The 13,057-nt window shown below is 39.8% G+C and overlaps 2 protein-coding genes across 3 annotated transcripts; both read right to left on the reverse strand.

Moving 5' to 3' along the window:
* Positions 1-1,432: 1,432 nt before the first annotated feature.
* On the reverse strand, positions 1,433-5,097 carry LOC142898975 (taste receptor type 1 member 1-like). Its single transcript, XM_076042288.1, has 6 exons — positions 4,439-5,097; positions 3,933-4,230; positions 3,116-3,841; positions 2,785-2,991; positions 2,550-2,670; positions 1,433-2,376 (listed from the first exon to the last, which is right to left on the reverse strand). Exons 1-6 carry the CDS (start codon positions 4,618-4,620, stop codon positions 1,448-1,450), a joined length of 2,463 nt encoding a protein of 820 aa, XP_075898403.1. The 5' UTR covers positions 4,621-5,097; the 3' UTR covers positions 1,433-1,447.
* A 123-nt stretch (positions 5,098-5,220) lies between these two features.
* Positions 5,221-12,958, reverse strand: rer1 (retention in endoplasmic reticulum sorting receptor 1). Of its 2 annotated transcripts, XM_076042287.1 has the most exons (8): positions 12,818-12,958; positions 11,376-11,457; positions 10,982-11,086; positions 10,467-10,563; positions 10,266-10,344; positions 8,375-8,510; positions 7,910-7,964; positions 5,221-6,493 (listed from the first exon to the last, which is right to left on the reverse strand). In XM_076042287.1, exons 2-8 carry the CDS (start codon positions 11,454-11,456, stop codon positions 6,483-6,485), a joined length of 564 nt encoding a protein of 187 aa, XP_075898402.1. In that variant the 5' UTR covers position 11,457; positions 12,818-12,958; the 3' UTR covers positions 5,221-6,482. The 2 variants fall into 2 exon arrangements, with proteins under 2 accessions (XP_075898402.1, XP_075898401.1); XM_076042286.1 differs by having other exon boundaries at positions 5,221-7,964.
* Between the last annotated feature and the right edge of the window lie 99 nt (positions 12,959-13,057).

Raw genomic sequence — 13,057 nt, forward strand, 5'->3', positions numbered from 1 at the left:
TGTATTTCTTATTCATGAAAAACATTTTAAAGGGTTATCTTAGCCTTTGTGTTCAGTGTTGGTTACACTATTAGTTTTTACTGCTACTTGTCCCGTGGACCTGATTAAAACAAGATTCATTTAAATTGAAATGTCTTTGTGAGTTGTGTCAGACTGCACTGTTACTCTGTTGCTTGCAGATCCTTGCTTGTGGTTGCATTGTCTGAAAAGGACCTTCCACCGCCATTTTCGATGTGTGTTGCCTGTTGACCTCGGTTGTGAGGAACAGATCGGGTGACTCGTTGACATAACTTTGGATTTGGAGTGACAGTGTTTTTTTTGCCATAGAACAGTGAAGCGTGTGTATATGGTAAATAAATGAGAATATACTAAAACATCCAATTTGAATGCCATACATTTATTTTTGGTTCAAAACACATCAAAACTTGAAATACCAACAAAATAATGGAAAAGTTAAGCGCTTTAGTCATTCTGAGCATTCTTGTGTTTACAAAAAGACAAAACAGACATCTGGTACTCAAACATTAGGATATGGCAAATTTAATATGACATATGAAATAAAAAAATTTAAAAGAATTTTTTTCTAAAAGACAAATCACACAAGACGGAACACACAGCTTTAACTTTTAAAGACATGCAACAAATTTCTTCTAGTCTTGGTTTAATGTTTTCCATATCAGTGAACCATAGTGTACACATCCCTTGCTTTTAACTTGGTGGGATAATCTTAGTCTTCTTTGTATGATCCACTGATAAACCCAATATTCAGCCAGTGTGCTCAGAATATCGCTGTCCTGTTATCCTATGGTCTCCGTAGTTTACTCAGTTGGTTCTCGGTAGGGACCTGGATCCTGCTGTTAGGAATTCATGCAAAGCCTCAGTCTGTGTGTGTGTCTGAACAGAAGAACTGTAGTCTGTGATAGTGACATGAGAAGGGAATCAAACAGGTTTGAGTCGAGGGGACAAAGCACCTGTCATCCGTTGGTCATTTATGGTAAAGATTAAGTTGTCATTGTCTTGAGATCAGTTGCTGTCATGACACATTTTCCAAGAGGAGCTTCTGCGTGCATGGATAGTAACTGCCAGCAAAATTATTCATGTGTCTGCGTCTCAAGCTCTTGGAGTTCTGTTTGAAAAAGAAGAACCGATCTTGTTGTAGCTTAATGTTTTGTGTGTCTTGTGCTTGTTGGCACTAATTTTCTCTTAACAAGGTCTGTGGTTGTATAATCCCGTGAGTTACTTTCAGCTAAAATGTTGTATAATTAGTAAAATTATAAATCAATTTCGATTAAACGCACACTAACTAATTATACAATTTCAAACCATTTATTCTAAAATACGATTTCTTTTAATTTTTTTTTTTTAAATTTTTATCTCCATCTGACCGTGATCCAAACCTCAGGAGGTGATTAGTTTGTCTTAATGCAACAGCCACCGACTAAACCAGCTACTGGCTTATTGTTTTGGTATAACTTTGAATAAGACCTTGAAAGTACTTCTGGGTGTTTTTATGGGGTTGGAAAACAATCATGTAACACTTTGGGAAGAAATACCACCACAGGAAAGAGTAGAGACTGGAGAGAATCGCCAGAGAATTCAGGGTGTGTATGTGCTTCCCACGGTAGAGCGTGAACACTGTGGCGAAAACGATCCAGGTGAGGACCAGCAGGAGCAGGCAGAAGGTTATTGATTTGGCCTCGTTGTAATTTTTCGGAAGGTCTTTCCCCATGTAGGAGAAAATGAAGCAAAGAATGCACAGAAGAAGAAGCAGAACCAAAGACATGGAGGCCACTTTCAACTTGGTGCCACAAACCAGGAGGATTTTATCAGGATAGAAATTCAAATCTCTGTAGGGTTCAGTAGGGAAACTAGTGCTGTTGATGAGGAGGAACAGCGCCTGAGTGGCAAATGCACCAGCGATGAAGAGCCACTGTCCGTGGTATTTCGTCCACCAGCTGTGCAGTTTGGGGATCTTGGCGGCGATTTTGAAAATGCAGACGATCTGGAAGGAGCGAACGACAAAGCACGCCAGACACACAGTGTAGAACAACACAAACGGCAGGGTCCTCATCATACAAAAGGAACTTGTTGGTTCACCAAAGTAAAAAAACACACTCATGCTACTCAGACTGAGGCAGCCTAGAATCAGGAAGCACATGGGTCCCCCAGCTGATCTGACAATAGGAGTGTTGTAGTTGATGGCGAAGACAACAGACATGGCGACTGTCAGAAGCACCAAGGCACAGGCTCCAATGATGATCAGTATGGACTCGGTGTCAGTGAACGCAACATACTCCACCGCCCGCAGGAGGCACGAGGTACTTCCTGCTGCAGACCACTCTGCCTCCTTACAGGGGACGCATGTGTAGGGATCCTCTGTTTCACACAATAGAAGGAGAGATTGTCATCACAGTCAAGGTTAGCGTTTGTGACGTCATTTATCGTGATTTCAATGTCTTTTTGATGGTTTGCACCGCAGATTGAAGAATACTGCACATCGTTATACCACACTGTGCTGCATTATCCTCCTCTACTGTTGGATCATTTACCCGTGCTATTGACGTATGTTCCGTTTGGACAGATTTCACAAGTGAAGCAGCATTTGTGGATCCCAGCTTGGTTTTGTGCATGTCCTACAGTGCATTCTGGGGAACATAACGAAGTAGGCACCTGCAAAAGAAAATATATGACTTAAAGAGTGTGTTTTGGGGGATATTAAACCACATCATGGCATGGCTGCAGAAGTAGTTGTAGTTTAGTTTAAGAAAAAAAACAACAACTCACTTTGTCATTTGAGTACCACCTTATTTTGCTGTTGTTGATGAAGAAATGGAACGATGGATTAAATTTATAAATGCCAACCTCCTCTGCCTCACCTCTGTGGCTCCAGAAAACTATAGAGTAAAATTTATGCAGTGGGTCACCATTTTCATCGAATTCAATGCGGTCGTTCAGAAGTGTAAAATTTGACTTCTTCAGCTCTGATAGAACCTGATGTGTGGAGAGACAGTTTCAAGTGATGGTTAGTATATATATATCGTTATCTCTGGTCACAAAAAATTGCAAGAAAAAACACATCTAAAATGAAATAAAACCAGATTATCTCCATTCGTACCATGTGCGGGTACACTGTAATGTTTTTCTTGCAGCCGTCCAGTCTACATTGCAGGATCTCGTGCAAGGCGCGAGCGACTGCGTGCACAGCAGCATAGACGGGGAAAGAGAAGGACGGGTCGGCTGCGACGAGCTCCTGCGCACTGAAGCCGCTGCAGCTGCAGGCCTGGTTGCAGAACATCGGTTCCTCCCCGCGTTCACATTGTCTCTTTTCCCATGTGGAATGGATAAACTGGCTGAACCCTGGTATCGCCACCAGCGGCTCAGCAATCCCAAGTACAGTTCCGATACTTTCGATTCCCTTCAACTTGGGAAGATTCTTATTCAAAGACCAGGCCTCTCCTGCTATCCACACCTTGTCTGTGACATTCAGTCGTATCGCTGATGTAATGAGAGCTTCAGCGGCCCATCCCACGACTAAAACGATAATTACTCCAATCCTTTGGCTCTCTATCTGCTTAAACATCGAGGTGTAATCTGTCAAGTAGCCGATGCTCTTGGTGTATCCGAGGCAGATGTCGGTGTCTTGGATCCTCTCAATAAATAGTTGCCGTCCATCGTTGCCGTAATCATTGTCTACGTGTAGGAATGCGACCCAGCGCCAGTGGAAATACTGGACAATGCTAACAATCGCTTCAATAGGATTTTTATTAGGATGCAGTGTTCTTAGAAAAGAGGGAAAATTCTGTTTTCTGGAGAAGACAGAGCTAGAAGCTCCATAACTGACCTGTTAGAGGGTGAAGAAAATAGATTATATTAATAACAGAGGTGTTTTTTTTATAACTTGATTTTTTTTAGTTGTCTAAAGTCAAACTCACAATTGGAATTAGATTCATCGTCAATAGTGGGGCCAACGTTCGGGCTTCAGTGCTCGTGTAAGGTCCAACCACTGCCATGACTTTAGGTTGCTGCTCGACTGGCTTGCCATGAAGTTGGATCACGTTATCAACAGAGATGAGTTTGAAAATGCCCGGAAAGTTCTGAGTATCTGAGCAGTGGTCAAATATGTCATAGCCAAGAGTCACGTTTGGCAGGAGGTCAGTAGAATTATTGATTTCTTCCACGGCGAATCTCATCAATTGCAACCGCCGATAACTTGACAGAAGGAAGGGTTGACTGTGGACGCGGAGACAACGTGGCAACACCGTAAATCAATCGTTTTTGCAAAGACGGCAGTATCTCGCATTGCTTACATGGAAAACAATCTGCTTTCAAAGTGGACGTGGAAAGCACAGCATTGTGTCCTGGGAGATTTTACATTCAATATGAAATATATATAAAAAAAAAAAAGATCTTATTCCAAGCAATTTGTCGCAACACTTACGTGGAGCAGTCGGTGACTTCAGGTCTGTCTTGGTTTGCAGGGGTGCTGACATGATGAACGTTAAAAAGTCCGCCTATCAAAAAATCTCCCTTGAGATGGAAGTCTGAGGCAGAGACGTTGCCGTGAGCCGCCGCGTAAACAAAGGATCCCAATAGGCAAAAAACATCAAGGAAACGTTTCATTGTTGTGTTGGTCCTACCATTAGGACTTTTAACTGGGTTTGTCTCAGCTCAGTGGCTCAGTGGTGTTAATCATGGCTCACTGCTAAATGCTTGGGTATAAATACACAAATCAGTATGCAAAAAAAAAAAAAAAATCAATCTAAACTGCTGCCCTACAGTCAGACATGTCAAGTGTCAAGTGACATAGGGACATAAATGTAGTTATTTTTTATAATTGTGCAAGACTTTTGTAAATGTACTGTAAAACGTATTATTTGTTTCACTCCTTTGTCATTTCAAGTTGGCACTGCCGCAGTTGTTTGTACCGAGACTGCGGTGTTGGATTTGCATCCTGTATCTGCATAAGTTTCCTCTGGGTTCTCCAGTTTCCTCCCACAGACCAGAGAAATGCAAGTTACATTTGAGGAAATAGGTGAATGTAAAGTGGTATTACGTCATTGACCTCTGTCTCAATAGAAGTAAGCTAGTCATATAATAATGATAGGTTGTACCAGCAGTAGTTTGTAAAGTGCCAGTAAAGTCTCATACAGTAGCTTCCAGCACTTTTCATAACTAAGGTATTTTTCTTTTAAAAATAAAAAGGACTCATTTGAAATATGATTTAGTTAAAGAGGAACCAAACATGTTTAATTCAGTGCCTGATTTTAAACAGAAACAGAGAATAAGAAAATAATTCACACGTTTACAGATCATTGAAAAATCTTAACATAAAAGCATTGAATTGTGATGCAACCGGTTGATAAACAATTGGAAATCTCAAGTTATCAGTCCGAGATCACACTTAATGACTACAGCACCTGCGCTTGTACAGTATCTCCAGGTTGCTCAATCAATGTTCGAACTTCTCCATCAGGAATACGAGCAGTTTCCATTGATACAACATTCAATGACAACAGGAACATGATCTGACTTGTACAACCTTTAACTCTTGGATAGTGAAAACATTCAATGAGTGGAAACTATGTAGTAATAATGATGGTGATAGACATACTGCAATGTAGTAATGAATCACGTAGCCATTCCCAACTTTTGCCCATTGACAATCAGTTTCCCTTAACACGGATCAGTCATGTGAAACTATCCAAGCTGTCAATTTGAAATATACATGTGTGTTTAAATTATTTGATCCTAGAAACACATCAGCAAGGAAGGAAGAAAAAAATGTCTTTATTTCTGTATTTAGTGTCTTTATCTTATTATCCGTCATTATTTTCAATTAAATTTGATGGAACCTAAAATGTGCAGTGTAAAAACAAAAGTTTTAACAGTTTTTAGAGTCTGAGATGAAGTCCAGCTCTATGAGTTTTATTTTGAGTTTTTCTTTTCCAATTCTCTCAATATAAAATAGGAAGCAGAGACATTTAATAAACTGTTGAAAGGACACAGCCTTTTTAATAGCATTTAAAGTGAAAAAAAATCACACTTAAGTTATTAAAGTAAAGTTGTTGTCTTTATCTGTAGCACAAGAAAACAATGACATGCAATTCATGAGAAAACATTCTTTAATCAATCAAATCTAGAACCGAATTAACCATTTCTTGCTTTTACTGATTTTGACTGAAATGATTTCTTTAACACTTGGATACAGTGAGGTGTTTGGAAAAAAAAAATCTTAAAATTTAATATTTTAAAATATATCTATGTACACATACACACACCCCTTTGGACAGTCCTTTGCAACACAAACTTTAACAGAAGAACGTTTTGATCCCTTACTACAACAGTGATGAAACTTAAGTGACTGTTAATACACAGTATCCTCATAAAAGTCAGGGGAAAAAACAGCAACATGTAATTATAACAAAACGTGATGGCCACACACTTCATCCATTTGTTATAACAAAAGCTCTCATTCTTTGTTTTCATGTTTCCTCTGCAAAAGAAAGAGAACAAAGGTTTGCTTGGAATGACTACATTTACCAAAACTTCTTCTTTCAGAGACATTTTTTAATATATATATATATATATAAAAGACTACAAGAGCGAGATGATGCAAATCAATCAGACCCAAGGCTTCACTGCACAGACAATGTTAGAAAAGTGTTGGGGTAATAATAAACTTCCTTGATAAACTAACTGCTTGGCTATGATTGCAAAGTAGGTCTTGTTCTGAATTAGCACGGAATACTGATTGTGCACTTTGAAGACACAAACTTTCCTGAACAATTGTATTCGCAAAACGATGGACTAACAGAATTTTTTGTTTGTTAACTTCTTAATGCAAGATGAATGCCCTGTAGCAACAAGAACTCTTTCAGGAGTGGCTAAATACAATGAGTTAAAATTTAAATATCAAAGGCGCAACTGTGAGAAAAACTGCGGTTAAGAAAAACTAAAGGCTAAAAGGAATTAAACGTACTTGGAACTTGCTGATCTGTTAATGCAGCATTTGTTGATGTGGCCGCAGACTAAATTAGTGTCACCGAAAATCGAGCATATTGATCTTATTGTTGACTGTCCGGGTGAGATGCGGATAATACAAAGATGAGGACGCTAACACTCGATTAACAGCGGTCAATCTTAACTGGGAATAACGTTTAATCATTTCATCGAGCACATTCATGTGTGACTTTCCTGGTAAGGAATGAGTCATGTCAATTTACCAGAGCATCAATACACCTGGCAAAGACGCTCATAAGGGAGAGCAGCAGCAGCACTGTGTAATGTGAAAAGATTATTCCATCTAAGACCATACACTTACGATTTTCCCTGACACATATAATCCAGCTGATTTGCTACTAACTGTACTGACTTACAAAGTTTTACAAATAAGTCGGTACAAATATATTAAATGAAAATTTGGCAGATTTATTTCACTTGAGGGAAGGAGGTGAAAAAAACCAAAAGAAAAGAAAAACAACATCCCCGACAAACTCCACTGCATTTGAATATTGGTTTCAGTGTTGTTCCTCCTTGATGACTTGACCCCATTAGGGGTGAAAAGGCAAAAGACAGAACTGAGTCTCACCTACTATTATACATGTCCATACCAATCCTATAATGGGAATGGTCTTCAAAATGAGAAAAAAAACAAAGGAAAGAAAATCTACACCTCAACAGACAAAAGGCAGTAATCCCCAAACGTTATGCTCCTTGCTGCCTGCCCATCCTCCACACTGCTCTGTTTGGATCAAAACTTTTAATTTTCATCAACTCTGTCCAGTCAAAACGGGGGGAAAAAAAACTAACTAGCTCTGGCCACTTTGCACTCGAGACTTCAAACAAGAAGGAGGGGTAAAGAGAGGCGGGAGGTCTTAACTAGCAAATGTTTTCCCTGTTTCTTCCTTGCCTTTGTATGTCCTCTTTCCGTGTGTGAAGGGCAGGTATCTGTACTTGATCATGTGCTGAAGATGATGGTGCGGGGAGGGAGAAAAGGAAAGACAATTAGACAACAGAATTCCACGTTGGCTTCCTTGCTTTTTAAAGGCAGAACTCAAGTGGCAGCACCCAGATCAATTAAAAAGTTCATTAACAAATAACTACATGACAGAATTACATAGTGCCCTCATACATATATATGTACTGCATAAACCTCAGACAGGGCTAAAGAACATTCCATGCAAATGGCTCATAGTAAGGACCCAGAGCGGAGCTCGCAGCAGTAGCATAATGTCCTGCAGGGGGCGCTAGTAGGACAAAGTCAATGTAGAAATTCAAAATGACAGTGTTTGAAATGTTGAGCCTGATCAGTGTGCAGGTGTGAAATGTGTCTGCCGATACGTCAGGATTGTGTGAGAAAAGTCTGGTCTTTTACCTTGATCTGCCTTTTCATAGTGATGCAGAACAGCATGATGAAGTACATGACAAGGATTGGCCAGAACACTGGCACGTTAAAGGCTTCAAAAAATGTGCAAATCATAGCGATGACGATGCCTTTTGTCGCAGAATGCCTGCCAAAAAAAGAGAGTGGCGTCAGTTAAAACTCTACAACAGGGGTGTCAAACATACGGCCCGCGGGCTGGATCAGACCCGCAAACTGGGTTTTTCCGGCCCGCGAGATGATTTTGCAAAGTATTAAAAACTACAATTTTTCAATGAAAGAAACTGCTGTTCTAAATGTGTCCACTTGATGTCGCAATATCGTTTCTGCTTCGCAAACAAACTTAATGTTGGGACTGAGCAAGTCCGCACAAGTACAGCCACTCAAGCCTCCTATTGGCTACTCTCATTGCCCCAGTATGTCTCCTATTGGCTACTCTCATTGCCCCAGCATGTCTCTGTCAAAACAGACAAAGTTGATGCAGAGCAGTTTTGCCAACTCGGCGACTTTCTCGCTAAATCTGGCGACTTTCCAACTCCCCATGGCGACTTTTTTTTTTTTTTTGTCAAGAGCGACTAGCGACAAATCTCGCGACTTTTCCAGGTGTTATTGGAGACTTTTCTGGTATTTTGGAGACCGACATGAAAGCAAGAATCGTTCCTCCGCAGTTCCTGTTGTCAGCGGGCGTTGCCGCGCGTTGGGCGGCTGTCAGGAGAAGAGCAGGGAGGAGACCCTCAGAGAGGAGACCCTCAGAGAGGAGACCCTCAGAGAGGAGACCCTCAGGGAGGAGACCCGCAGGGAGGAGACCCGCAGGGAGGAGACCCTCACCACTCCGCGCCCAGGCAGCAAATGAGTCGCTGAACCCGCCCCTTTCTTACAGAGCGGGACGTAAATGTAAAGGTTTATTCATTGTTACATTAAAATAAATCACTGCATTTGACTCACACAGCCTCAGTCACCATCAACAATCCTCTTAAATGATGTGGTTAAAACTAAAAGCTCAAGACATGTGACACTTATCAAAGCAGCAGCGAGGCTCCGACAAGCCAAACCTCTCCACTCATTAACAAGCCAACGATACTGCGCATTGAAACACAACTGAACCTCTTTTAGACACAATTGCAGAAAATGTCAATCATATTAAACCATGCAATGTTTATGAAAATAATATTGGGTAGATTGTGGTGAATATATTTAATATAATTAAAAATATATTAATATAAAATAAAATAAAAAATACCTAAAACATATTTAGGGTGTTTTTTGACTCTCTTTTTGTTTCTCCCAAGACGCTATTCCTCTCCTACAGCATCCATTGCCATCAAGTGCAAATTGTCAATGACGCAAATTCGACGATGGCGTCATTTGGCGACTTCTAGCGACTTTCGGGACAGCCAATAGCGACTTTCCTTCCTGAGGAGTTGGCAACAGTGATGCAGACTGCAGAGTGCTCTTTGCAAACCAAAGAAAACTATTGGAATCTGTTGTTATTTTTACAATATTATTACCATGCTATGATTTCACTGGTCCGGCCCACTTGGGAATAGATTTTCCGCTATGTGGCCCGCAAACTAAAATGAGTTTGACAGCCCTGCTCTAGAACCATACTTTGAACTTGTGTATTCATAGCATCCTGTGGCATTTTCAACTTGTCCATATTTAAAATATACACTGAGTGGACAATGTATGATATTTCATTTTGAAAGGCACGCAAACGCATCAATGTTGGGAAAACACAACTTGTCTTTGAAAAGACACAATGATGTTACACAACGGGTTGTTGGCTAATATCAGTGTCTCAAAGGCATTGTAAAATAACTGAGTTATTAACAAATGCACAACTCCAGTTTATATGACAACAGATGGGAGCAGAGAATGAACTCACCAGAATTTGAATTCGGGCAATCTTCTGATGAAAGGGCGGAACTCCTCGTTCTGCTTGGTGGGGAGGGCTGGACCCTCGTCTGCAGGGGGGCAGGCCGTGGGTGGATCACAGGATGATGCAAATTAATTCACTGTTAAGTCAACAAGATGACATCTACGCAACAAAAAAAACCAGTCCGACTTCACTGTGTCAACAACGTACCTTCATCAAGCAGTGAAGGATCCACTTTTGGTGATAGAAAAGCAATGAACAAGTTGAGATGGTAGATTCCCAATGCATATGTTACTATATACCATCCCTGTAAAACAGCAAAGAGATTGTTATTGAAAGTGAAGACTGACTAGTCGTAACAATGTGAAATCATCCAAAAACCCAGGGAAACTAGGAGGGTGCGTTTACAAGCAGATCTGAACATCAAACCAGGGCAGGACAGGCTGCAGTAGAAAACAGCATCAAGAACATTGTTGCATGCTTTCACAAGTGGAAATTGGTTTAAAAAAAGAAAAAAAAAAAGAAAAGAAAAGTTCAGACACTGAGTTTGCCTGCTGTCTACTCGTCAAGCCATTTCCTAACAATGATACCATCTGCCTTTCTGCCCCGCACTTCTTACTCTCTCACACTTTTAGAGCAAATTGTATGTTTTTTCCAATTTGCTATCATTATTACATGGTTCACAGTAAAGTATATATATGTATATATGTTACAATACAACCCACCTGTAGTATGTACACTCTGATCATGTAGACAGCAGTGAGTAGTAGAGTAGCAGCCCATCGCACTGCATAGAACGGTGTTGACTTGTCTAGCCATGACTGATAGATCTGATAGATCAAAACAACAGAAAGCATTAAAAAAAAAAAATCATCACTTTGGGTCATTTCACAAATGAACACTGAAAAAGTACTGTATATTGGGCAAAGAAGCAACATTTTATAATGGGATGTTTTTTACGGAACTGAATGGCTTTTTTTGTGTTTAAACAAAGAAATGTAAATTTGTTAGCGAAATACTTTAAAGACAACTGTCTAAAAACTAAAGCAACAACATGAAACAATGCAGAGACATTTTTGGGAAAGACAATCCCAGAAACAAATCGTAAAGACATTTTACCTGTCCGATCCGTGTGAAAAAGACAGCGACTACAGATGGTTTCCCATGGATCGACTCCCCAACGCTGTCTCCTTCTGACATTCTGACATTAAAAATAAGACAGACTTCATCATAGTACCATTCTAGAGCCATTCATTCATTCTTCTCACTCCTATTAACGCAGGACTGAATAACCTTGTGATATAATTTCTAGCATTAAAATGTTAACACAAGGAGATGGCATTTTACAAGCATGTTTACCTTCCTAGGTAATTTGGCTGAGCATTGGCTGAGTTTAAAATAAGTGTCTTGCTTTCTCCATGACCAATGATGAAAGAATATCTAAAAAAATAAAAAATAAATAAATAATAATAATAATAAAAAAAATACTGTCCTAACCTGCAAGAAAAAGAACCTAAAATGTTGGTACGTGAAATACGTGTACTTTACAACTATTTTACAATACGCGTACAATAGTGTGAAATAATGTGTTGGAAACGATGGGAAACAACACACGTGAAATACACGTATATGTACATCTATTAATCCATTACTGAATTTTGACGTTTTGCAGTCGTGTGTTTTAAAGCAGCGTTAAATTCTGATAAAAACGTAACATGAACGACTAAGTGTAACGTATGGCGACATTACTGACATTTATTTGTTAAGGTAGAGACTGTATCATGTTAAGGCAACACTCAGTGATTAATAACCCTTGGCGCGATCATTTTCGACTAACATTAAACTATCTAATATCCATTGGCTTTTATATGTCACTGCACGGCATTTCGATTAAAATCTGAAACGGAAAATCTTGAAAAACTGCTTTCGGATGTGGTTAGCCTAGCTATATAATTAGCTTACAGGCTTTGGTGGCCGCAAAAGACCGATTGTATCTTTTATCTAGACAAACAATTTTATGACGAATACTTTGACTACACAAGAATACAAATGTTAGGTAACAAACACGAATGTTTAATGTATTACATCCATTGAAGTCACTCGTGTTAGCTTACAAATTAGCACTAACTCGCTAACCTTTGGTCAAAATTGACATTTTGAACGGGTAATGTAGTTTTTATACACATCCAGCTAGCGCTTACAAGCCTTTATTTCACAACATTTCCCAGAACCCCATCGAGACGCGCCATGTAGCACCGCAACCATAAATGTAGTCCACGACTCGTCCTCATTGATAAGCAATAAACGCTTGGCAGGAATTTTTGAACTACAAGTACCAACAACCAGTACGATAACCTGACAACTCACTTCCGGCAGTACGTTACCAGGGTTCATGGCTAGCACACTATAGCCCCTGTAAAAGCTTCCTTCTATGAGCTGTATCTCTTTTTGTTGAATGACACAACCATTTAAAACAAACACCTGTATTTTAACACATCAGGAATATATGTGTCATGCTAGTTTTTCAGTTCGAAAAGTGTAAATATCAGTCCTTTCCTTACCTGATACTGCCGCTGTGTCACTACCCGGCTGTACCTAGCAAGCCAGACTAGCCGCTTCTCGTGCAATCCAACCTAGTGTGAACACGTCAGTACTTCCGGTAGGGTTCGAACAGATGGCAGACAAAAATAATTGAGCCCTAAAACGACACCAACCACAGTCAGTCGGTTTATCATTAATTTATATCAGAACGATGAATTTAACAAATAAAAAAACATGCTATAGATCATCAGCTGAGAAAG

The sequence above is a fragment of the Nelusetta ayraudi genome, unplaced genomic scaffold, assembly GCF_046127955.1.
Source record: "Nelusetta ayraudi isolate G7.1 ecotype Tasmania unplaced genomic scaffold, CSIRO-AGI_Nayr_v1 ptg000070l, whole genome shotgun sequence".
Taxonomy (NCBI): Eukaryota; Metazoa; Chordata; class Actinopteri; order Tetraodontiformes; family Monacanthidae; genus Nelusetta; species Nelusetta ayraudi.